We start from the raw sequence: 26616 nt of genomic DNA on the forward strand, positions 1-26616 counted from the left end.
GGATCTTCCCGGACCAGGGATGGAACCGGTGTCCTCTGCACTGCAAGATGAATTCCTAACCGCTGGACCACCTGAGAAGCCCAGACTCCACACTCTATAAAGAACCAGGTTTGGGGTTGCAGATCAGTCATGATGACCAAATCTTCTCTTTGCTCGTAAGTGTAGAATTTCACCCATGTTTAAAATGAAAAAATTCTCAAAGACTTGTGTAGATTTTTTTCACCTGAGGCCTTTAATTTGGCCTGAGAGACTCTAATCCATATACATAAGTACATGGAACTCTACAATGACTTAGCTGAGGTGGTGATCAGTCACGATTTTAGTTCTGATAAAAAAGAAAAGGAAATGCCCACCTGAGTATTAAAAACCTCCAAGAGTCTCACCAAAATCTCCCCCCGGCCTCAGTGCTCACGCCAGCCCATGTGGCCGTCCTCACCTCTGCACCTTCAGGGTCAGTCCCCAGAGGCCTGGCAACGGCCCCTCGTAGGCCCTTTGGTGGATATAACAAGGATAGACCCCTTCCAGCCACCACGGGCTCCTCTTCCTGCATTAATTCAGCTTTCACAGGCTATGTACCTGGGGCTGAAGCCAGCGGAGCTGACACACAGGAAGAAAGCATTTTAAGAGCCTTGGAGCAGCTCAAACAGAAGTCAGGGTTCAGGGGATCTTTATAATACTGTTCACAGCTAAGGCCCCAGAGGACCTAATTATATCATACTTTGGATAACTTAAACAACTTGGATGATCCATTCTCCCAGCCTACAGGAGATAAAAACAGCAAATTCAAAGTGGACAGGAGCACAAGACAGACCCACCGAGAGGAGCTACAGGGTAAGCTGGTTATCTGAGAGCAAGCAAGAGACAAGAGGCCCCGCACACATCCTCGAGAGCCACGGGCTGAGGCTGTTCAGGGAAAGAATGAAGGCCTCTGCTCCCTCAGCCTCCTGCAGAGACACACAATGGCAGCCGTGACTCGTTTATTCCTTCCCTTCTTCAGTCACACCCATCACACACCAAGGAAAATCTCAATCTGATCCAGCGACCTATTGGGAGAGTACGGAATTCCAGTGGGCTAATTTTATAACAAAGGGAAAAAAAAAAAAGATCTTAAAAGTAGAGAATTCATTTCTTCATTTTAGAAATACGGTCAGGGAATAATTATTTAAAATAAGCTTTGGGGGGTCTTCCCTGGTGGTCCAGTGACTAAGACTTCCTACTCCCATTGCAGGGGGCCCAGGTTTAAACCCTGCTTAGGGAACTAGATCCCACATGCTGCAACTTGAAGGAAAAAAAAAAAGATCTCATATGCCTCAATGAAGATTAAAGATTCCACATGCTGCAACTAAGACCTGGCACAGCCAAATAAAGTAATAAAATAAATTAAATTAGATAAGCATTTTGGTGGTGAGCAGGGCACTAGGGAAACTCACCCCTGCCCTCAGTCACATGAAGCAGTGCTGTGCTCATTCTCACCAAGCTAAGTGAATAAAAACATTTGCTATAACAAACGTATCCTGTGATTTTTACCCGTACACAGATTACTAGCGAACTTAAAAAAAAAAAATTAGAAGAGAGAGTAAGAGAGAAAAGCAGAAGTTCACTCATTTCTCATGGGAAGCTGATGCCCAATTTCTCTCAGGATTTCTGCTATTTTCAAAAGCTACCAGATTGTGGGTTTTGAATAGTTTTACAACATAACAGAGAAGACTCTCTGCTGGGTCCCTGCCAGCAAGGGTGGCTCTGTGACACAGTTACGCAGGCAAAGAAGGAACAGCCCTACAGACAACTCCCTCCCAACACCTACCGGGTGCTGGTTCCTTGCTGAGCACATCCATAGTCAACACAGTTCTCTGAGCTCAGCCCAAGTGTGATCCATCGTGTCCGACTGTGACCCAATGGACTGGGGCCTGCCAGGTTCCTCTGCCCATGGAATTTTCCAGGCAAGAATACTGGAGTGGGTTGCCATTTCCTACTCCAGGGGATCTTTGACTCAGGGATCGAACCCGCATCTCTGAGGTCTCCTGCACTGGCAGGTGGGTTCTTCTACCACCAGCGCCACCTGGGAAGCCCAAGAAAGCTTGGCTCAAACCAAGAAAACCAGCAATTTTAAAAGCTGATAAATGCTATGGGAACCCAAGGGAGGAACACCTCGTTTGCAGTAAGGATCAGGCAAGGCTCCTTGGAAGAAAAGCTATGACAAACCTAGACAGGGTATTAAAAAGCAGAGACATTATTTTGCAGACAAAGGTCCATATAATCAAAGCCATGGTTTTTCCAGCAGTCATATATGGATATGAGAGTTGAACCACAAAGAAGGCTGAGCACCGAAGAATTGATGCTTTTGAACTGTGGGGCTGGAGAAGACTCTTGAGAGAGTCCCTTAGACAGCAAGGAGATCAAACCAGTCAACCTTAAAGAAAATCAACCCTGAATATTCACTGGAAGTACTGATGCTGAGGCTCCAATAGTCACATCACACCTGATGTGAAGAGTCGACTCATTGGAAAAGACTTGATGCTGGGAAAGACTGAGGGCAGCGGGAGAAGATGACAGAGGATGAGATGGCTGGATGGCATCACTGACCCAATGGACAAGAGTTTGAGCAAACTCTGGGAGACAATGAAGAACAGGGATGCCTGGTGTGCTGCAATCCATGGGGTGGCAAACAGCTGGACACAACTTAGCAACTGAACAACAACAAGGCTTCCAAAAGGAAATGACTTCTGAGCTGAGACCCCAGGAAGAGGAGAGGTAGGTATGGGGGCTTTTCAGGGAACAGCGTATGTAAAAGCCTAGATGTAAGAGGACACGGTGCTTGTCAAGTTATAAACGCTTTGGTCTTAAGTTGGGGGTGGGTTTTCATGAGGAATGGGAGGCAGGGTAGGAAACGACATGGATGTCGGTACCTAGTGAGTCATAAGCACCAGTGAGTGGGGGAAGGGTCGAACACATCCAACACCCTCTGCATCAACCCACAAACCCAGGGGACATCCCAGGACAGGCTGAGCTAATAGTTGAGTCTACGAAAAATCTTAACTTTACTACCTGCTTCCTGGAGTCCTGACACAGAGAAACTCCCTCCAGCCTTTCTTAGTAGAAATGGAATGCATGTCGGCTGACCTAAGCTATAAATAAAGCTACAGATGTGTGCAGCCAAAACAGAAGGGAAACGAGTTCTGCACATGGGGTAGAGGTGGACCTGGGGACAGAAATGCAGTGGGACGATTAAAGCGCACCAGCCTTTAAAATGTGGAGGCTGAATAACAACAAGGTTGGAAAACTCCCTGACTTTCTAATCTCATGTCTGTGGCAGACATGACTCGTCAATCACAAAACTTTTTTTTTTTTTTTTTTTTACCGAGCCTGGAAGGAAGCCTCGGAACCCTTCTGAACACAACACTCTCCATACAGCCAGTGCCAATCAATAAACATTGGCCCAGGAAACGAAACCTGTCTTCCGTGCCTGGTACCTAACTTCTAGGGTCCTTTTGGTGCCAGTCTTTGATGCTCCAAGATGCCGTCATTTGAATGTTCGTATATCCTCTGGATCTGGAAAACGAATCTTATGTGTCAGTGATCACCTGGGTATGAAGACAGGGATTTAGATAAAGGAAGGCAAACAACCCCTTCCAAAAGCAAGCTCTTCCTGCTGCAAACTGCACACTGTCTTGCTGAGGCTGGAAGGTACAGTGACTGACCCACAGAGACCCCACTACCACAGAGGCCCCCAGGGCCCGTGAGTCTTGAGCCAGGCTGAGGGCTGAACCCTTCACAACCTGGAAGGACTGACCCACTGGAGTTAATCCTGCCCTCCCCGTGTGCCCTCGCACCTACAGACCATTCCAGTCCTTTCATACAACAGTCTATCATCTGACTGGATCCCCAGAGCAATTCCCAAAGGCTGGTATTATCTGCGTTTTACAAACAAGAAGAGGCTCAGACAGGCTGAGCCACAGATCTGAGGTTTGGTCACCACCTGCTCGCTCCTAACTCGCTACCGCCCCCTCCCGGAAACTGCTGCTATTTCTGTGCATTTCCTTGCAGAGCTGGGCTCCCTCTGGCTTAGCTTCTGATCCCAGTGCCACGGGGCAGGTATTTCAGCCAGGGTCTGCTGACTGACTACAGGTAACTGTGAACATCACGTCCGGGTAGAAGAACAAAGAGAGCACAGCTTCCATTTGCTTTCTTGTTGGGATGGAGACCACCCCCCCCACACACACATTTTTCTTAATAATTCTACATTCTGTTCTCTCCTAACTTATGTGCTGGGGTGAACCGCTCACTGTGCTTTCCCTGGTTTCTGAGTTTAAAACCAGTCATTTCATATGGATGATTATGGGGGCTGTCTCACTGATTTGAAAATAGCACTGCACTGAACATGACCCTGCTTCTCCTCAAGGTAATAATGACATCTCAAGACTCACCCACACGGGCACAGCTCTGTGCGCCCTCCTGGGGGCTCTGCTTACACTGAGAAGACCTGTTATTATTTCAGCAAGGTTACCTTGGGTTCCATAAGGAACAGTATGGGCACATGGGGACCCTCCATTAATACCTGTCCTGGGTCACGGGGTAGGAGGAGACGGGCACCTCTACATACCACCTCACAGGCTGGAGGGCGACGCCTGCGAAAGCCTCACCAAGATCTCTTACCCCTGGAACATTACACTTGTGAAGCCCATCAGGCACGCCCCCATTTATTTAATTAGTCATTCAACAAATGTTTATCACAGGTGGGCTCTGCAGGCACCGAGTTGCACATCCGTGTGAAATAGCGCAGGGGTGCTCCAGAGTGCAACCTGACCAGTGACCTCCCGCATATCCCCACGTCTCTCCTGCACCTGGCCCAAATCTGCCCCTATCCTCAGGGATCCCCCCACCACCTCCTGGAGGTAACAAGAATCTCTGCTCAGGTTCCCTGGTCACAGAGACAATCTGAAACAGCCACATCAAGCCCCTCAGACCAGCACCGCCAGAAATGACTCCCGAGCCCAGCCTGCCCGGAGCACAGAAGCTGAGAGCTAATTCATTTCCCAGCACCAAACAACTGAGGATCAGAAAGGGAGAATGAACCCCAAGAAAGCAGAGTCTGCACTGGCTTGAGGTGAGGCGATGGCTGAGGCGATCAGAGAAAGGGTCCCCCCACCGTGCACCACGCAGGAAACACAAAGCCCAAATATCATCGGGGAACACAGAGACCTTTGACAAATAACAGCTCATCCCTCCTCCTCAGACGGCCACAGCCACAGAGAGCAGACCCGGTGGATGCCATGCGCGCTCACGCAGCCAGGGAGTCCCTCTCTGTGTATGGCCCATCGCTAGGAGGCGACCAAACAAAGTCCGGTTTCCAGGCAGGTCCTGCGGCTGCTCCAAAGGCCAGCATCCGGCCGCGCCTGAATGCTCGCTGGGCTTGGTAGTATTATTCAAGCGCTTCACGTTCCTGGAAGAGCCAAGTGCTGGCTCTCGGCTCCAGCACCCAGCACCCCCCTCGCTCTGGATGGACTGGAGACTCATTTCTGAGTCCAGTGGGCAGCACAGAGCTGAAGAAGCAGGCTGCAAGCCACGCCACGTGAACCCGTGCGTGGGCACTTTTCTGAACCTGCTCCCTCAAGAATGAACAGGAAACATGAATAGGATCAAGGACCACGAGATGAAATTTTATTTACTAACTTCTTCCCTCCTCATTTGCAGGACCTATGTGCGTGCATCAAGTCACTCAGTTGTGTCCCACTTTCTGTGACCCCATGAACTGTAGCCCCCAAGGCTCCTGTCCATGGGATTCTCCAGGCAAGAACAGTGGGGTGGGTAGCCATGCTCTCCTCCAGGGGATCTTCCCGACCCAGGGATCGAATCTGTGTCTCACATCTCCTGCACTGGCAGGTGGGCTCTTTACCACTAGCACCACCTGGGAAATCCTAAAAGACCTAAGGTTTTTGCAAATGCAAACATAAAAAAAACACATGGGGTAAGAATTCAGGAGAACTAAAAAGAACAGCCCAAGTTTGGGAGAAAGAACACAAGACCTGCATTGCTCATTAGCCTCTAAGGGCAGACCCTTGACTCCCCTATGTTGCTTGGCAAGTAGGGTGCTGGGGGCAGGCGGGGGGAGATAGCACAGAGCACAGGGTGGTGGCCGGGGAGGGAAGACAGCCGCCTGCTTTCTCAAAGAACAATCTCAGAGGCAGGAAGACTGCTCATAATCAACCCGACCTGGAGCCCTCTCCCTGTCGCAGGGCTGGAGATGAGCCAGCCCCCTGGTGCACCGGCCCTCGGAGGTTCCAGCTTGTCATCAGAGGCAGAGCTGTGCCTTGAGGGAAGGTTTCTATGGGATCCGAGAAACACTTCAAGGACGTCCTTGACAAGCGAGCAAGTAAACACTGAGAGGGTTAAATATTAAATTCCAAGGAGTCTCAGGAGTTCCGTTTCCTTCTGGCCTTTGAAACCTAAACTTCAGCTGTGATAGAACACTTCCTCCCTGCGCCCTAGGCTCGCTCCTCCTGCTGGGACTGCTGGTACATTCCCCCTCCTCCAAGCTCGTCCCACCTGGACACTCGCGCTCCGCTGCTCTGTTCAGAGTTCCCTGAGGCTCTGCCACATACTGCCTCCTCCAGGAAGCCTTCCTGACCTGCCCAGGGAAGAACTTATTACCCGCCGTGTATTCTGTGGGAAGCACACTCACACTGCTTCTCGCCCTGGAGCAAGCTAGTGATGGACCCCATCTTCCTCCTCTCTTGCCCAATGCAGACTGGGGGCTCCATGAGCAGACACAGCCTGTTCATCTCCGCAGCCCCTGGACCCACAGTGGGCATTTTACAGGGAGAGCTTGAGGCGGGCTTGGGCTGAGCTCCTCTGAGCCTCTGGCCCAGGGGTGCCACTAGGAGGAGGAAGAAAGCAAGGGCGTTCTCATCTTCTATCTGGGAGGGTCAGAAATCGGCCTTCTGGTTCCTTCAGCTGGAGCAGCAGAAGAGAGGCCTGCATGAGCTGTGAAGGAAGCACGTTCACAGCGTCGGTGGGCACAGACTCCCTGACTCCTCAAGGGGCTTCCCCTGTCCCTGGAAGCCCCTTCTGTAACCGTGGTGAGAGCGAAGACTGAGGACGAGGACCAGATCTCTGAACAGCAAAGAACAGATTCCCCAAGGCCACCCTCCAAGGTCCCAGCCGTATTCACAGACAGGACCCTACAGGGTGCAAACACAGGGTCAGCCCCTCCAGGGACCCACAAATCTTGCCTGGCATTTGGAACTTGAGAAACGCCAGGCAGAATAATGATGATGGCGGGTCATATATAACCATCTGCATGACTTATGGTGATACACATATCTCTGCATCTCTTACCTACAGGACCGCCACGCTGAGTGCCTCGGAATGAGTTCCCTCCCCTCTCTGGGCTGGGTTTCTGTACCTACATGGCTCCTGCCTTTCCATTCTAAACAGCTTGGGAGCGATCAGCAATTCACAAGTCTGAAACCCACTACCGCGCTTGGATACAAACCTTGGAAGACAACACAGTGCCCTCTTCCAGCATGACTGCTCTATGATTCATCGCAGAAATTAATTTGCTAACACCCTGGCTTCTTGTCAGAGCAATCTAGTCTTTTTCATGTGGGTGGCACGGTGACAAGCCTGGCTGCAGAGAAATCAGGGTGTGGCGCTCTGGCAAGCACTTTACAGATGCTGCAGACACTGGGATCCCTTGGTTCTCATGTAGAATACACTCTTCAATAAACCAGGTAAATATGTTTCATGGAAGCATAGCCAGCCAGGCAAGGGTGCAAGCAGCTTCCAGTGCAGCATCACCAGCCTAGGGCAGCCACACACATGGTGTTGAGCAGAGGTCGACTCTCATTTGACTCTGACCACTGACACTTGACAGTTTTATCTGTGGGAGCACGTGGCTAACATCAGTAAGGAGCTCTAGCTTGATGGAAGAGGGAAGTGGGGACAGGACAGACAAATAGATAAAGTCCATTTCCAGCACTTACGCTCTATTTATTTGGCACCTACTACGTGCCAGGCACTGCTCTAGATACTTAGAAGACACTGGCGGGGACTTCCCTGGTGGCCCAGTGGCTGAGATTTTTGCACGCTGCAACAAAGATCAAAGATCCCACGTGCCACAACTAAGACATGGCAGAGCCAATCAATCAATCAATAAAAACTATTAAAAAAAAACAAACCCAAAACCACACAAGACATTGGCAACAACAACAAATCCCCTAAGATTCCTGCCTTCGTGACAGATTACATCCTAGAGGGGGAAAAAACAAGCAATGGGGGAAAAAAACAAGCAATGCAGCAGACAGGGAAAAATAAGTAAATGAGAGAGCGTCGTGGAGGGTGATAAATGTTATAAAAGAAAAGAAGGCAAAGCAGGATGAGAGAACAGGAAGTCCCAGGGAGAAGGAGGATACAGCTACACACAGGGAGGTCATCAGGATGGGCTGCACTGAGAAGGTGACATTCGAGCAACAACTTGAAGGATCTATTCCTTTTTCCAGTAGTCACATATGGATGTGAGAGATGGACCATAAAGAAAGCTGAGCGCCGAAGAACTGATGCTTTTGAACTGTGGTGTTGGAGAAGACTCTTGAGAGTCCCTTGGACTGCAAGGAAATCCAACCAGTCCATCCTAAAGGACATCAGTCCTGAATATTCATTGGAAAAACTGACGCTAAAGCTGAAACTCCAATACTTTGGCCATCTGATGCGAAGAACTGACTCATTTGAAAAGACCCTGATGCTGAGAAAGATTGAAGGCGGGAGGGAAAGGGTACGAGAGAGGATGAGATGGTTGGATGGCATCATCGACTCAACATACTTGAGTTTGAGTAAGCTGCAGGAGTTGGTGATGGACAGAGAAGCCTGGCATGCTGTAGTCCATAGGGTTGCAGAGAGTGGGACACGACCGAGTGACTGAACTGAAGTGATTCCTGTGAATATCTGGGAAAAGCATTTCAGGCCAAGGGAACAGAGTTAGAAGGCCACCCAGGTGCTAGGCAGGGGAAGGATGGTGGCGGCTGGAACGAGGGGGGCAGCGGGGCAGGAGGAGACAAGAGTGCGGCTCTGGTGCAGGTAGAGCCAGGACACCTGCCTGAGGGATGGGAGTGGGGTCCGAGAGAAGGATCAGACGTGGCCACCTGGAAACGAGACAAAGGACAGCCTGCGACACCAGTCCCGGCAGCCTGCACTCGGCCCTGCCGCCGGGGAAGGCTCTTTTGCTGTGCACCCGTGGATGAACGTGAGAGGCCTACAGCAGGGTCCAGGGGACCCCAGGCCAGGCTCCAAGAAGTGGGGTCCACAGTAATGAGGCGCCAGACAAGATGCTTCCCCAGGGACAGGTATCCAAGGAGACGGGAGCAAAATCACGCACAGTCAGAGAGGAAATCCAGAGATGATTCGAGGTACAAACAGGAAAGTAGAGAATGGGGACTGGAGGCCAGGAGGGCAGCCACTGAGGGCAGATTTTTAAATATATGAAGTCTTTTCTCATATTCACTGAACTGCCCTTGAATCCCACCTGAGGTAGGAAAAAAGATAACATCTTTTGTCTGGTGGGTGCAGGATGACAGACATACAGAAACATCTCATAGTGTGAGTCGTACCATCTCCTTTTTTTACGTCAGAGGGAGGGGGACAAGTGACTGGTGTTCTGGGATCATTCAGTGTCACTGTGTGTGTGTGTGTGTGTGTGTGTGTGTGACTGTGTGTGTGTCTCTCCATGGAGGTGCATTTACCAAAACCAAAAAATAACCCCAAACTGAAATGTTATAAATGACAGTACAGTGTCAGCATCAGCTAAAAAGAACACAGTTGTGCTCCTGAACTGGGTGACAAAATTTGTTTAAAAAAAAAAAAAAGCCTCCCCATCCACCCTTTCTAGGCAACCACACAAGAAAGAAACCAACTCAGTTCTTTATTTTAAATGAAACTCCAAATGCTTCACCTACCTATTTTTAAAACTTAAAACAGAAAACACCATTCCACAAATATGTCTCAGGCACTCATGTTTGCGTCTTCTTGCTGGTGCCTATCCCCTGACAACCTCCTTGCTCTCAGAGTCCCCCTGAGACTCCTGTCAAAACCTACCCATGCGTGCTCCCAGCTCTCATCCCTCCAGCCTCGCTCTGGGGGAGGCAGCCCCTCCCCTCTCGGCAGAGCCCGCAGAAGCCGCAGTCAGCCAGCCCTGCCTGCTGGGGGCCCTCTGAGATTGCCGCACTGGGTGGAATTCTCGTCCTTAACCTTCCCAGAGGTCCCGTCTCATCTTAACTTCTCCATTGAACTGGGGCCGGAACCTCTTCAACTGATATACATTGATTCCATACGGCCCTAGGGACTTGGAGACATTCCATTCACCTGTCCGTTTAAAGGGCTTCCCTGGTGGCTCAGACGGTAGAGAATCCGCCTGCAATGCAGGAGACCTGGGTTCAATCCCTGGGTCAGGAAGATCCCCTGGAGGAGAGCATGGCAACCCACTCCAGTATTGCCTGGAGAATCCCCATGGACAGAGGAGCCCGGTGGGCTACAGTCTATGGGGTTGCAAAGAGTTGGACACGACTGAGTTTAAAATCCGTTTAAAATTTTAAACTAAGTTTAAAATCAGCTTCCCGAGAGTGTTCTCAAACTGGATTGTGAGGAAGGCTATACCACTCTGTACATTTATGGGGGGAAAAAAACCCACTAAACTGTATACTTAAAATAGGTGAATTTCGGTCTTCCCTGACGGACCAGTAACTAAGATTTCACGCTCCCAATGCAGGGGGTACAGGTTCAATCCCCACTGGGGGAAGATCCCACATGCTATGTGGAGTGGCCAAAAAAAAAAAAAAGGTTAATTTTATGGTATGCAAATTATATCTTAATAAAGCTATTTAAAAATCAGTGTCCACATCTTCGCAGGTGTTTCTGTTCACTGCCAGACTCGAGGTGGGACCTGGGTTCCCTGCATGTGGACAGTCTCTCTCCCCATGTGATTCAAAGAGGCTGGAACAGAGAGGCTCTGAAGGCCGGGCTGGAGCCAGGGTTCTGGTGAGCAGAGGTGCCTTCTGGAGAAGGGGCCCCCACAGCAGTAGGAAGGGAGGGGTCAGTACAGGAAGGTGGCAAACCACAGTGTGATGGGGTGATGGGTGACACGGTGGGGGAGGAAGACGTGTTTAGCACGAGAATGACTCATAAATGTTAGTTGCTCAATCGTGTCCAACTCTTTGTGACCCCATGGACTGTAGCCCGCCAGGGTCCTCTGTCCATGGGGATACTCCAGGCAAGATACTGGAGTGGGTTGCCATGCCCTCCTCCACGGGATCTTCCTGAACCAGGGATAAAACCTGGGTCTCCTGCATTGCAGGCAGATGTTTTACCATCTGAGACGCCAGATTAACTCATACATCACTGTCATTTTTGTAGGTCAAAATGGTTAAACACTGGCAATTGCCTGACAGCTGTTCATGTGGGATATGGACCAGGGCTCAGGCCCAGGGTTTTGGTGGAACAAACTCCCAAACTCCCCTCTGCTCATGGGTCAAGTGGCTGAGGACTTGTCACTTCAACCCTGCCATTCTCTCATTTATAAATGCGACGGCACGGCCACACCCCAGAAGCACATTTTCACTTCCGCTTTTAAATGCACGTCCGGTGCCCAGCACACGCTGGGTCCCAAGTGTTCAAGCAGGGAGGGACCTTCTTTCCTGCTCCTCTGCTTTCCTCTCCTCATCTGACAACGCTGTCTCTAGAGCAGGTGGAACAGCGGAACGATGCCTGAACCACCAACCTCTCTGGGCACCTCTCTCTTAATACCAGTCCCCCAAATAAGGCAGGACAAGCAGCACAGTTCTGCTAAGCAAAGCAGTCGCTCATTTTCCTCATGTTACTGCTGAAACACGAGACAGTCCCAGCTGTCCCTGGTGCCCGGGGCTGCATCTGGCTTCCCCTACCTGGTGGTTTAATCATAAGTCATGTCTGACTCTTGTAACCCCGTGGACTGTAACCTGCCAGGCTCCTCTGTGCATGGGGTTCTCCAGGCAAGAATACTGGAGTGGATTGCCATTTCCTTCTACCTAGGGGGACCATGAAATAAAGCCAGAAAACAAATGGATCCAGGGCAGAGCCGAGGACAGCCAAACCAAGGGCTCCCTGTTATTAACACAGCAAGTAGAGAAGGGCGTTACTGCCAGGGGTCGCCAGGTGGGTCTGGGTGTATCCTGAAGAGCCAATGTGATGCTCATGGGCCCATGGCACTGAAGACGAACAGAAGATCAAAGAAACCCTTTCGTTGGGCTCTTGCAGAGAACAGGGGAGTGGGGGCCCAAGAAGGACCCCTCCCCATGAGCAAAGTGATTTCATGCTCAGCTTCCCTTGACCCAGTGCCCCCAGAAGCTGCTGCTGCTGCTTTCAGGGCCAGGGCTCCTTGACGAGGAACATCCTCGGCGGGTCACAAGGTGTACCGCTCCTCTGTGCTCCAGACGACCTGAGCTCACGTGGACAGGCTCCCCTGAGAGCAGGCCGAGGAGGTACCTGCAGAGGCAAGCTTCAGCTCCTTCTGCAAAAGCCTCTCATGGTGGGATCCTTCCCGCATGCCCTGACCCCACACCCAGTCCAGGAGGCTCCCAAGGTCTCCACGGGAACCAGAGGAGTCCCAGCCAGCAGGCACATCTGTCCCTGGGGCCCACAAGTTTCCGTCCACGAGCCACAGGTTCAGATCAACACTTAAGACCATGGAGGGGAGGAAAGGAAGCACCCCGTTCAACTCACAGTGCATTAATCCTCAGGTTGGAGCTAAGCTCTGGCTTTCTGTGAGGTGTCCGGGAGGACATTTCAGGCTTTCAAAGTCATACCAAGGGTCCAAGACCAGGACTTAGGACCTTACCCACTCGGGCCCCAGAGACCAACGGGAGATGTGAGAACGGACGCATGACAGGGGGTCCCAGTGAAATGTGCATGGGGCAAATAAAGCAGCACAGGATGCCAGCGGAAGGGACGTTAGTTCCCTCCAAAGATTCTCTCCCAGGTGGCTCAGAGGCTAAAGGATCTGCCTTCAAGACAGGGGACCTGGGTTCGATCCCTGGGTGGGGAAGATCCCCTGGAGGAGAACATGGCAACCCACTCCAGTATTCTTGCCTGGAGAATCCCCATGGACAGAGGAGCCTGGTGGGCTACATTCCATGGGGTCGAAAAGAGTCAGACACTACTGAGCGACTAACACTTTCCCTTTCAAAGATTTTTTCTTGTCAATAGGGACCACACCCCATGATGGTACGAGGAGAGACCCCTGGGCGGTAGGGGGGCCACCATATTACTTAAACCCCACAGACCAAGGAAACAGTGGCCTCACCTGCCTTGGAACTCCCATCTGAGGGGTCGTGAGGATATATTCTTAAGGAAGAAACGTGCTCTTGGCGTAAAGCCTTGGGGTTATAAGCCCATCCTTTACAATCATACCCAAATGAGCACGTGTTTTCACTGTGCTGGCTCCAGGCTGGCAGCCAGAGCTCTGCCTCCAACAGCTGCCTAGGGCACAGCCCAGGCTCCACGGGGGGCGAGGGCGGCCTCCACTCACCAGACAACGGGTCTTTGCCAATCATCAAGACATTAGGCAAATTCATGACGATCAGCTGCTGGAGAACTTCCTATGGAAACAAAAGGGAAAGGATGCCATTAAGAACAGAAAACAAAATAAAGACTGATTAAGAAAATTACAGTGTACCAAGAAACTGGAGGAGTGTGCAGCCATTATGAAAACAGTTGCTAAGAAAATACTGTATATATATATATATATATATAATAGGAAGGAAAATGTAAGATATAAATAAATGAAAAGTCAAAACAGCTAACTGTGCTTCTGCCTCGATTATTACTAAATAAAAATTATGTCTGCATGTGTACAGAGACTTTGGGGGAAAAGAAGATATAGTAGATGTTATATTAGTAGGACTAGCGGTGAGTTTCTTTTAAAGGATGTCTTTATTTTTATTGTATGATTTGCTTGTGCAACTAAAAAATGCAGAATAAACATTAAAAGGGCTTCCCTTGTGGCTCAGCTGGTAAAGAATCTGCCTGCAATGCAGGAGACCTGGGTTCGATCCCTGGGTTGGGAAGATCCCCTGGAGAAGGGAAAGGCTACCCACTCCAGTATTCTGGCCTGGAGAATTCCATGGACTGTATAGTCCATGGGGTCGCAAAGAGTTGGACACAACTGAGCGACTTTCACTTTCATTTTGAAATATTAAAAGAGATGTTACTGAGTCTTTACAAGCTGACTGTTTAGGATTCTGGCATTCAGTAGGTCTTTGGTACAAGCTGTAAATAAAGAGACTTCTCTTTTTTCAGCAGTGACTTCCCTGTTGCTGTCGTTCAGTCACTCAGTCGTGTCCGACTCTCTGTGACCCCATGGACTGGAGCACGCAGTCCTTCCCTGGGGGAGGGATAAGTCAGAGCTAATCTGCAGCCCCCACACACACCCCCAGAGACGTGGCACACAGGAGATGCCCAGCCTCCTGCCCTCACACCAAGGGTCCCTGAAGGAAGGCCCAGGCACCAGCCATCGACATGCCCCCTGTAGTGAGGGTTTTAATAAGTTCCCCTCCGAGTGTGCTGGCCCACCACTCACATTTCCCAGAGTACTCCTCAGGGCAGGTTGGTCTTCCCCGCCCAGATGTGCCTTGTTTCTCACAAACCCAGAAGATAAAATATCTAATTCTACAGAAGACAAGCAAGGCAGTAGGATTCAGTAATATTCTTGGTCTTGCAAAAGTGGTCACCATAGAAACTCTTGACCAACAAAGCTCCTCTTACGCCTTTAAAAAAAAATGTTTCCATTGAGAGACAACTTTTTTTCCAGCAGTCACTCTACTGCATGGCGTGAGGACTCTCTGAACTCAGGACACTGCCAACCAGCGCTGATGAATTAAAAGGGGACAGTGAACACAATCGGCTAATCCCGCAGGGCCCAGCTGATCACCTCAGAGCTCTCTGAATCCTCAGATGGGAATGGCAGCCTTGGCAAGCTCGCCAGGAGAGGCCAACACCTTCACAGTCTCAGCTACAGACTGGCACTTGCCATCGACCTCTACAAGGATTAAATCCCGTGCTGCTGCAGCTGCTGATTTCCAACACCCCCTGAAAGGCATTCGGGGTGGAGAGGAGAAGGGAGGCACTCTGTGCTTGGGGGAAAAACTGGCAGGAGGGGTCTTCAAATAATTAGGTATTTTCAGGAGCTGATTTTCTGAGCCCAATTCTTTTACCTCCCCATGTCTAGAAAAGCACAAAAATCCTTCACGGTAACAACTGTTCCTCATGACTAGCAGAAAGCTTTACCAGACTAGCAGAAGCCTTCTGGAAAAAATATGTGCTTGACTGCGTGTACTTCCCCTTCACCCAAATCACATATACAATGACCTCCCCCCACCCTGCCTCTTTGGAGCAGCTTCTCAGAGCTATCTGAGCTGCTGTCTCCCGGGCTGCAGTCCTCACTCTGCCCCAAGAAAAAGTTAATTATCAGACTCAGTGCACGTTTTTAAAGTCGACAACAGAACGTGCAAAATGAACGGCTCCACCCTCCTTATTATCTTTCCATGGCTCCCACCAGATCAGAAATTGAGGAGGTGTACCCCACTCCCAAACACTCCAGGCCCCTCTGTGCTCAGTGTTGGAGGACATCTTTCTTTACGATCTGAGGTCACATGTCACTGCATCTGAGACGGCCAGTGTTTTCTCAAGCCAAGTCTCAGTGTTGGGCAGAGTCTGAGTTGTGTAACAGCCTCAGCCTTCCTTCAGGGCTTGGAAAAGTCAACGCAGTCTCTCAACTGGATGTGCTCACCAAAGGATTCCGCAGTAGCACCCTCAGGCAAAACACACACAGCCAGTAAAATCAGATAAATCCACTTCCAGCAAAAGGAGGGACTCCCAGCCAAGTCAGCCGTTCTGTCACGGCTTCCCTGGTGGCTCAGGCAGTAAATAATCTGTCTGCAATGCAACAGCCCCGGTTCGACCCCTGGATCGGAAAGATCCCCTGGAGAAGGAAACGTCAACCCACTCCAGTATACAGTCCATGGGGTTGCAAGAGTCAGACCGACTTAGGGACTAAACCACCAAGAACTGCTAAGTCACATCAAAACTAAGTCACTTTAACTTGGGGACATTCAATAAATAATAACATTGCTAGCAATGTCATGGAGTCCCTATCCAGTCTCAATGCTAAACTCAAGCACTCAGCCCAACTTCTAGAAGACTTCCTTGTTATCACTGTCAACCAACTACATTCCCTTCTGGAGTCTTGGCTGGTTTCTGCTCTGCTGTGGTGCAAGTGTCTGGAGCACCAGCCCTATTATCAGGGTGCTTGAAGAGGGTGCACATGTTTATAAAGGAAATTTGTTGTTGTTGTTCAGTCATTCAGTCGTGTCCGACTCTTTGCAACCCCATGGACTGCAGCACCCCAGGCTTCCCTGTCCTTCACTATTTCCCAGAGTTTGCTCAAACTCATGTCCATTGAGTTGATGGTACCATCCAACCACCTCATTCTCTGTCGGCCCCCTTTCCTGCCTTCAATCTTTCCCTGCATCAGGGTCTTTTCCAATGAGTCGGCTCTTCGTATCAAGTGGCCAAAGTATTGGAACTTTAGCTTCAGTCCTTCCAAAGAATATTTAGGACTGATTTCCTTTAGGATAGGCTGGTTTGATCTCCCTACTGTCCAAGGGACTCTCAAGAGTCTTCTCCAACACCACAGTTCAAAAACATCCATTCTTTGGCATTCAGTCTTTTTTATGGTACAACTCTCACATCCATACTTTACTACTGGATAAACCATAGCTTTGACTAGACAGACCTTTGTTGGCAAAGTGATGTCTCTGCTTTTTAATAAGTTGCCTAGGTTGGTCATAACTTTTCTTCCAAGAAGCAAGCGTCTTTTAATTTCATGGCTGCAGTCACCATCTGCAGTGATTCTGGAGCCCCCAAAATTAAAGTCTGTCACTGTTTCCATTGTTTCCCCATCTATTTGCCATGAAGTGATGGGACCAGATGCCATGATCTCAGTTTTTTGAATGCTGAGTTTTAAGGCAGCTTTTTCACTGTCCTCTTTCATCTTCATCAAGAGGTTCTTTAGTTCCCCTTCACTTTCTGCCATTAGGTTGGTGTCATCTGCATATCTGAAGTTACTGATATTTCTCCTGGCAATCCTGATTCTAGCTTGAACTTCATGCAGCCTGGCATTCTGCATGATGTACTCTACATGTAAGTTAAATAAACAGGGTGACATTATACAGCCTTGACGTACTCCTTTTCCGATTTGGAACCAGTCTGTTGTTCCATGTTCGGTTCTAACTGTTGCTTCTTGATCTACATACAGGTTTCTCAGGAGGCAGGTCTGGTGGTCTGGTATTCCCATCTCTTTAAGAATTTTCCACAGTCTGTTATGAAGCAGATACAGAATGTGAAATCATCTTGAAGGTCTCCGCAGTAATGTAAAGCTGAATTTTTATGCTAACAATAACCTAAGCAAAAGACTGCTGGGAAATACTGCTGGGAAATCCATGTATTCTCCTTCTAAACCTGGATGTTTAATTTTATCTAATTTGGGTTTTCTAATTTTCCCACAATATGTATGTATCACTTGCACAGTTAGGAAGTAATGTTTCATGAACAATGTTTTATTGATGTGTTCCTTTCAAAGCCTCATGGGTCTCCTAAGATTTAATCCTGTGGCCCAAAATACCTCTAAGGTCTTAATTGTTCCCCCCGAAGGACCATTAATCGTATTCCAGCAAAAATAGCCTCGGAGGTTTGAGTACCACGGTGAGAACTGTCTAGCAGAAATACATGAGACACATTCATTTCGAATGTTCTTTATACCTGAGGCTGATTCATGTTGATGTATGGCAGAGGCCAACACAATATTGTAAAGCTATTATCCCCCCAATTTAAAAAAAGAAAAGTAAAAAGAAACAAATGACAACATACAAATAATATACCTTAATTAAACCAACATTTCCAAAATATTATTGCTTCACCACCGAATCAACATAAAGCCATGAAAGAGATGATTTCACACTTTTTTTCACACTAAGTCTTTGAAATCCACTGCGTAGTTTACACTCACAGCACATCAGAATTTGAATGCCAAACTGTCATTGGAAACATGCTCTGAATAAGTAGATTCGCACACCCAAGTTGTTCCAAACACACTTACAGTTCTTCCAATAACTGAATTCCAGTATCGGTTTTTCAATCTAAGTAAATGAAAAATTCACTTCCTCTGTCACACACCAGCCACATTCTGGAGGCTGCGCCAGCCACATGTGGCTAGTGGCCATCATGCTCCACAACACTGGAGACAGGGGAGCTAAGCAAATGCGTCTCCTCGGGGTGGTGGGGCCTCCAGGGCGACAGGCCAGGCCCTCATCAAGTGGGGACGTGAGGAGGCTGCTGACGAATGGACCCTCCCGCCTGCTACTCAGAACAGAAGGCCACTGTGGAGACCGCAGCTGACACTGGCCTGCTGGGCGGGCGATGGCCACACCCCCGCTGGCTGCAGGGGTGGACGAGTACGGAGATGTGCTCTGGGTAGTCCTCAAATCTGCCAACAAGCCTTCCTGGTGCCACATGGGCTTCTGCGAAGGCAAAACAAAGGCCACTGTCGCATCCTGAGGCCGCGATGAGGGACGAGGGCACACACAAGCCTTGCGGCCTCTCATGTCACCCCATCCTTCTTGTGGCCTGACAGCGGGAGGGAAGAGTCAGGCCTGGGGCGCCGCCATCGCAGAGACCCCCTCCCTCCGCAGAGAACTGGGCTCGGGCCAGTGAAGGGGGAGGGTACAGGCAAGGGGGGTTTAAGCACTGAGATCCAGAGCAGACTTTGTACACCCCTCCCCTCTCTGTCCTGCACCTCCTTTAGATTTGTTCTGAGATACTAGGATAAGATGTGGAGGAAACCCCAGATTTCCCTTTTCCTAAGCGAAACTGCACTAACTGCATCTTGGAAGGACCTCGTTGCTAACCACTTTAAACAAACAAAAAGAAAAGTCACAAAAGTAGGTCAGAGGACGCTGGCAGCACTTGGATTCTCAGCAGCAAGGGGCTGGGGCTAGAAAGGGCTTTGTAACGTAAAAGGGGAAACAGCCCACTGGACATCATCCAGGCTGCAAACCTGAAATTTAGGAGAAACTGATGGTTTTGGACTGTGGTGTTGGAGAAGGCTCTTGAGAGTCCCTTGGACTGCAAGGAGTCCATCCTAAAGGAGATCAGTCCTGGGTGTTCATTGGAAGGACTGATGCTGAAGCTGAAACTCCAATGCTTTGGCCACCTCATGCAAAGAACTGACTCATTGGAAAAGATCCTGATGGTGGAAAGATTGAAGGCGAGAGGAGAAGGGGACGACAGAAGTTGAGATGGTTGGATGGCATCACCGACTTGATGGACATGAGTTTGAGTGAGCTCCTGGAGTTGATGATGGACAGGGAAGCCTGGCATGCTGCAGTCCATGGGGTTGCAAAGAGTCGGACATGACTGAGCGACTGAACTGAACTGATCAACTCCGAAGCTCCTTCCAGGGCTGTGTCGACACAAACAAGGCCCGACATCTTGGGGAAGGACTGACTGAGCAGGACGGTCTCCAGGAAGCGTCTGGCACCCCAGCTGGGGGTGATAGCGGCAGCATCTGGCTTCACACCGTGTCAATAAGCTCAGAGACTCCGACTGCCCTCGGACTGCCAGTTTCCTGATCCGGATTCTCTGGAGGCCACCTGGGGGGAGTGACGAGGGGCCGTCTGGAGGCCAGGGCACTGGCTCCCAGGGGTCACAGGTGAGAGACGCTCTCAGAACCAGGAAGTCAAGGGGAAGGAAGATACTCCCTTCCTCCTAGAATCCTCTTAGGACAAGTACAGATGTATCCAGTGGGGAAAACCCAGGACATGGGACAGGGTGCCCCGCTCCAGGCTTCACCAGTGACAGGGCTCTGCCGTGTGGCAGGAAGGACAAAACAAGAGGCGGACAGCAGACTCCAGAGGCACCTGGTGTGTGCAGAACTCAGATGTGATCACAGCTACACAAGTGGCCGTGGTGGCGGTGGGACCTCCTGGCCTCCCCACAGCAAACAAGACCAGCACCCGGGCTCATGGCTTCACTGAGTCCACGATGCCAAACCCCTCAGCCCACGATGCCAAGCACTTGAGCTTACGATGCCAAATGCTTGACCCCACGAGTGAACACTGCTCCCAACACAGGGCCCAGGCTGCCATTCCAGGCTGGCTCCAGGGGTCACCTGAGCCCTCGTCATCCCTCCTGTTACGAGCCTTCACACAGGCCAGCGCTTCAAGTTACAAATGTCCTCCTTCCCCAAACTCACTCAAACCTCACTCCTCCCAAGGGAGCTTTGCAGTTTCCCGACTGCCTGCACTTTACGGATGTCGGCGGTGCTAAGTCTTAGGATAACAAGATGGGGCTTTGTCATTGCCCTCTGGAGGAGGGGGTCTCTGAGAGAGGTGGGAGTGGAGGGGAGGGGAGGCAGAGGCCGGGGGCAGCACAGCAGGGGCTCGGAGGGACCCCAGGGCAGGCCTGGATGCCTCAGTCTACCGGGTCTGTCCCTCGGGCCCGAGGTGACTGGTGGCTCCCGGAGCTGGTGTTCAGTGAGGCTCATTTCCAGCGCATCACTCAGTGGGCTCCATTAGGTCCCTGTGGGGTCAGGCCTCCTAATTCCTTTCTAGCCAGTCTCTATCCAGAACTTATAAATAGTGCACCCACTCAGTCATGGCAGATGAACGTCTTGGAAGCCCTCAAAAAATGAGCCTGTGCTTTTCTCCAGGACCTCCTCCCTTGGTTTGGAACAGGAGGACTCAGCTCCGCTCAGCTCCCCACCCCGCAAAATGACCCCCTCGACTCACCTCTGAGAATAAGTGTGTGTACCCCCAAACTTTTAGTAAGCTGTCTGCCATAAAACTGTCAACGGCAGAATAGTAAACAGAAGCTCTAAAATACCCCCATCAAAGCTTCACCCCCAAGTACGACAGGGTGTGTGACGAGGGAGCCGCACTTTAATAATTAGGCCACAAACGGACACTGGGGAGTGGTTGGGTAATGGACGATACAGTCACCATCCTGGTTGGGAGGATGGCAGAAAATGCTTAAATGAATAAAACAATACCTAACTGGGTGCAGAAAATGAAAGATATGCCGAAGGGAAGAAACCTTCAAAGAAAAATATACCAAAATGACAGAACTCTCTTTATTAGAGTGGTCAGGCCAAGAGCAAGCTTTCCCAACATTTTGAAAAGATTCTGGGATTTCCCTGGTGGCACAGTGGATAAGAATCCACCTGCCAATGCAGGGGACAGGGGTTTGATCCCCGGTCCGGGAAGATCCCACATGCCACAGAGCAACTAAGCCCGAGCACCACAACTATTGAGACTGTGCTCCAGGGCCCACAGCTCACAACTACTGAAGCCCAAGTGCCTACAGCCTGCGCTCTGCAGCCAGAGAAGCCACTGCGATAAGAAGCCTGTGCACCGAAACGAAGAGTATAGAGCCCAATCGCTGCAACTAGAGAGAGCCGGCACAGCAATGAAGACCCAGCACAACCAAAAATAAATTAAAAAAAAAGGTTCTATAAATGTGGTTCTATCACCTTAAATCATTTTAACCCTGTAGCATGGCTTCCCACAAAGAATGTATGATCAGCAGTACCTCTTTATCAGTTATGGAACTGTGAACACGACAGATTCACTAAAAAAAATTATCCTTTCTCCTGAGACAATTCACAATGCAACATGAAAAACGATGCGGATTACTGGTTTCTTAAAAATCACCCACTCCAAAGCAAACAGTACCCCATCACCCCCCATCAGGAAGTACAAAGCCTCCATCAGCTGGGAAGAGACACGAGCCAGAGGAACCCAGGGATGACGGCAGAGGCTGGCTTGCAGGTCTGGTGCCTGTGCTGGGGCCGGAGGCAGGAAGCCCTGTGGGAAGGGAAGTGTGGGGTGGAGGATCAGCTCCAAGGGCATCAGCCCCTGGAAAACAGAGGCTCAAGAATCCCAGAGACGTTCACCCACCACCTGTGGCAATGTAGGGGCCTCGCTGAAAAGGCTTAAAATGCTGCAACGGCTCCTGCCAACCTCTGTGCGTGCTCAAATAGAAAGGTCACTTTCTTCGCTGGTGGAAGAAACAAAAGGTCCCAGAAAAGTTGCCGGGTGGAAACACTTTCCGTGTCTGCAGCAAAGGTTATCTTCAGTTTCCAGAGAACACTGGGATTATTGGATTGAGAACAATGATTTCATGAAGAAAAAAATCTTTTTCTCTTGCCAAATGAAAGAAACAATTTTATGGTCTGACATTTTGCCAGGAAGGAGAAACAAATGCTGCTAAATGCCATGAGTTTAGGTCCATGGAATGACCCTCCACGAGGGTTTGAAAAGGAGCCATTAATGCAAAGCCAATAAGAGAGAGAGATCCCAGAGAAGTTAAGACAAACACTCCTGAGAGGCATCCAGGAGGAAGATGATGCTCATGGTTTCCAAGGAGACCAGGATGGTCCAGACAGCAAAATGTACCTTCCACACAGCCGGAGAAACACAAAGACCTGTCCAATACTGAGAATCAGAAAGATGAGTGATGGTTGAGTATGCATCCAGCATGCGCGTGCGCATGTGTGCACACATGCATGCACACACACACACACACAGCACACCTTAAGTCTTGGGTTCAGAGAGTCAAAACCACACATAGTGGACCTTGCCGTGCACTGACAAGTCACACAGCACAGCAGCAGGTACACTGCCAAACTCTGCCCAGACAAGTCCGGGAAAACTTCCCAGAGGTGCGCGCTTGTGAGCTGGGCTGTGGAGAATGCTTAGGAGTTCCACAGGTAGAGGTGGGAGCCAGGAAATCCATTAGCTACCATGTGTGGCCAGCGAGTCAAGCCGTTGGTTGCACTGTTCTGTGCATACTGTACATTTTCCACTGGGTGCTGTTTCTGCCTCACACAATGCCAGCCCCAGGTGCCACCAGATCAGAACCCTATCCATCCTCCAAAGCTCAGTGAAAATGCCACCTCCTCCAGGAAGCCAGCCTTGATGCCTTTAGTCACACATGACTGCCTTTCCCCTCAAGTCTTAATGCTTCACCTGCCTACTCCTGCATCACTTTCACATTTTGCCTCATCAGTCAGCTCCCCCCGATGAGGAGATAGCAAAGAGGCAGTAGCTAAGTGACCGCTGACAAAATGCGACTGACTCAGCTTATGGCCAAGTGCTTGGTTTTATTGTTTTTAAAATCTCTTTTTTTGGAAGCGGTGTCTTCTCTTTCTCACATGAACAAAGGGACCGAGTCCTGAAAAGCAACTACTTTGCTCCACTACTATGAGTTACTTTAGTCCCCTGTTAAGTTCCTTCCTATGCCTTCAAGTATTTTCCCTGGAAAAATCGGCCACCACACGTCTGAAGATCCCACATTTAACATGCCTGTAGATGAAAACCAAAGTTACAAACACCTCACGGTGAATCTGTAATGCCGGTTTGAATACATCAGGCTTTCTAACTGTAAAATCCCAAATGTGATAGTTTTATGAGCAAGTGAAGGAAAACAAGGGGAATTTAAAATTCCTCAACAGGGCTTCCCCGGTGGCTCAGTGGAAAAGAATCCGCTTGCCAATGCAGGCGACATGGGTCTGAACCCTGGTCCAGAGATCCTACATGCCTCAGAGCAACTAAGCCCATTTGCCAGAACTACCGAGCCTGTGTCCTAGAGCCTGTGAGCCACAACTGCAGAGCCCATGTGCTGCAACGACTGAGGCTCACACGCCTAGAGCACGTGCTCAACGAGAGAGCAGCCCCCGTTTGCCTCAACTAGAGAATAGTCTATGAAGCAAAAAAGACCCAGCATAATGAAAAATAAAATTATTTTTAAAATTAAAACATAATAAAATTCCTAAACAAAAGAAGTGACTCAGACAGGAAAGGCAGCACACGTATGTATCCAAGGACCCCAGCATCTATCCCAGGGCCCCAAGAGAGGGGGCAAGACTGCAAACCCCAGAGCCCTAACTCTTCCAGAAACCACACAGCTAAAGTTCAGGCAAGTGAGGTGCCTCTGGGATCTGGAAAGGCTGAGACGCTCACAGAGCACCCCATGGAGAGACCCAGGAAGTCAGGGCTAGTATTCCAGGCAGCCTCTGCACACATCGTGGGGGTTTATGCTCCTGCCATCAACTAGCGCTCCTCCAGAGCTCCCCCTTCAATGGGGCCAAGAGGGGTTCCCTTCAATAGCATCCTGGACCAAACAAAAACTGCCTGACAACCCAGATGGCAAACACACACCCAAACACAGGGGAAGGTCCCCCCTCCCCCTCCTCACATCACATGAGGGGACCAGGACAAGAACTGCCAGAATTTTCAACTGGAAAGAACCATGGTACTTGCTGTAATGGGGTTTAACAGCAGGATGTAGAGCAATGGCCAAGCTGGGCGCTCTGGGCTGGTGAGCTTTCCCTGAGACCCCAAACCGAGGCAATTCTACGGTGACGCTTGTCTCATACCTTCCATAATGACAGCCTGCTGACCCCATTCCCAACCAATCAAAGCTCCCACGATGTCACCGCATCTGATAGCAACAGGGACCTGACCCACAACCCCCGCAGCACTGCTCACTTTTGGTGATGTTACAGCCAAGAGAATGATTCTGTAAATTTAGCTACTGTGCAGAGACACAAGCCTGATGAATTATCCCCAGCCGCCTGTTCGGAGGCGGGCCGTCGGCCACGTGCCTGTGATTCCATCTGGACGGGGTGGGGGGACTCCCGTTTCGGCCACATTCCCTCCGACTCAGGCAGGGAGCCCCGGCGGAAGGAGTGGGTAATGAAGTGCTTTTATGTTAAGAGGCTGTCACGTAAAGCTGCTGATAGACTCAATCCATCTGTTCCACCTCATTTCAATTAATCCCGGGGTCCCCGGGGCTTGAAACCAGCTCGGGTCTGCACAAGCCCAGGAGCACCAGCTCCCCTAATGAGGCCACACTGCGTCTCAGGACTCAGCGACTGAAGGCCACCAACCCAGTCCGCCTGCAGGTCCCAGACGGTCAGAAACCCGCACCCCTGAACACTTGGCAACTGCCTGTCCTCGTGGCTGTGTTCACAGAAATGAACCAAGCCCAGCCTTTGTTTTCAGAAAGGAAAACAAATATTTCCTTTGAGCTGACCCAGGAGGAGGGAGATCCGTGGGAGGGAGCACCCTGAAACGCAAACACCACCAAGTGAGGGCAAAGCTACTTGCTGTGTGACCTCAGGCAAGTCGCAGGCCCTCTCTGAGCCACACCATCTGTAAACGGAAGAGGATCATCTCTAAAGGATGTCTGGCTCCTTCAGATGGAGGCTGGCACACAGACTCACAGCACATCGCTACAGTTACTAACTCAGGGCTGCCAACTCTGAAAACAGGCAAGTGCCCACACATCCCTGAAGAACCCGGGGAAACCCGCAGGGACGGGACTGGAGGACACCTCAAGTGTCCCCGAGGATGCCTGCCACCTTCCCATTGTGTTGCTCTGTGGGTGGACTTATCTGATGCTAGAAGCACCTGTTCCGAGTCCCTGCACCAAGGAAAGTGGTAGGGGCAGCCCCAGGAGCACAGGCAGGGCGCCGCGTTCAACTCTTCCGAGAAGAACTTCTGCCCACAAATGGCGTCCCAGGAACCATATTACATGGCAGATACAAGCCTGGCCAGCAGCAGCTAAAGCTGGGCTCCAGGCCTGAATGTCTGCGGTGAGGCAGTGGCGGGGGCGGGGAGCCAAGTTGGACCAATGCAGGAGATGGAAGAGACACAGGTTCCATCCCCGGGTTGCGAAGATCCCCTGGAGGAGGGCACAGCACCCACTCCAGTATTCAGGTCTGAAGACTCCCATGGACAGAGGAGCCTGGCGGGCTACAGTCGCACAGAATCAGACACGACTGAAGCGACTTAGCACACACGCAACCAAGAAGGATTTAGGGGATTAGGCAGGCTGGGGAGGCAGGGGTGGGCCTGTTCTCCCACTTCAGTGCCCAGGGTGGCTCAGGGCCGCCCTGTCCTCTCTTCCCAGCAGAGCAGCAGCATCTGTGCTTAGGGGTGACGCAAAGAACCCTATTTTTATGGTGGCAAAGGATCGTGCAGCTGCAGAGTTCCTTTCTTTGGGCTTCTTGCAAAAGCCAACCTTTTTGGCGATGGGCAGGCAAGGGAGGGTGTGTGGCTCACAACGGCCAGAGCACAGCGTGCGGGATCACAGCAAGGGTGGGGACACCTGCCAAGCCACCAACACCAGGTTCCCCAGGTCCGTGGGCTCCAAGCTGCTCCCCCACACCCTCGCCAGCTGGAGGCTCCAGGCTGGCGTCCTAGCACCTTCTGCCCCGGGCACGCCCACAGAGCTCAGTGGGAGAAGCACGGCCATTCCCCGCCCCCTGCCCGCCCCGGTCCCAGCAAGCAGCTGGGCTGGGAGCATGTGTCTGGGCTGCGGCTGTGCCCCGCAATGCTCCACCCACCACTCAGGCCAGGCAAGGCCGGGGCGGGCGCCACCCTTGGCAGTCCCTCACCCGCTAGCTGCCAGTGCTGCTGCACCAGCCCCCTCACTCCCAGGGGACACGTGGGAGCAGGTGGGGCCGAGTGTGCCTGA

At 50.7% G+C, this 26616-nt stretch overlaps 1 protein-coding gene across 7 annotated transcripts in view; it reads right to left on the bottom strand.

Annotated features, from left to right (window-relative positions):
- The window catches only part of CCDC88C (coiled-coil domain containing 88C), a 143566-nt gene that overhangs the window by 65481 nt on the left and 51469 nt on the right, over positions 1 to 26616 (bottom strand). For all 7 annotated transcript variants that reach the window (XM_055556493.1, XM_055556494.1, XM_055556492.1 and 4 more), the window contains exon 4: positions 13550 to 13619. In XM_055556493.1, the coding sequence (XP_055412468.1) occupies positions 13550 to 13619 (70 nt within the window). The remainder of the gene's footprint in view (positions 1 to 13549; positions 13620 to 26616) is intronic.

Source organism: Bubalus kerabau, chromosome 19 (genome assembly GCF_029407905.1).
Source record: "Bubalus kerabau isolate K-KA32 ecotype Philippines breed swamp buffalo chromosome 19, PCC_UOA_SB_1v2, whole genome shotgun sequence".
Taxonomy (NCBI): Eukaryota; Metazoa; Chordata; class Mammalia; order Artiodactyla; family Bovidae; genus Bubalus; species Bubalus kerabau.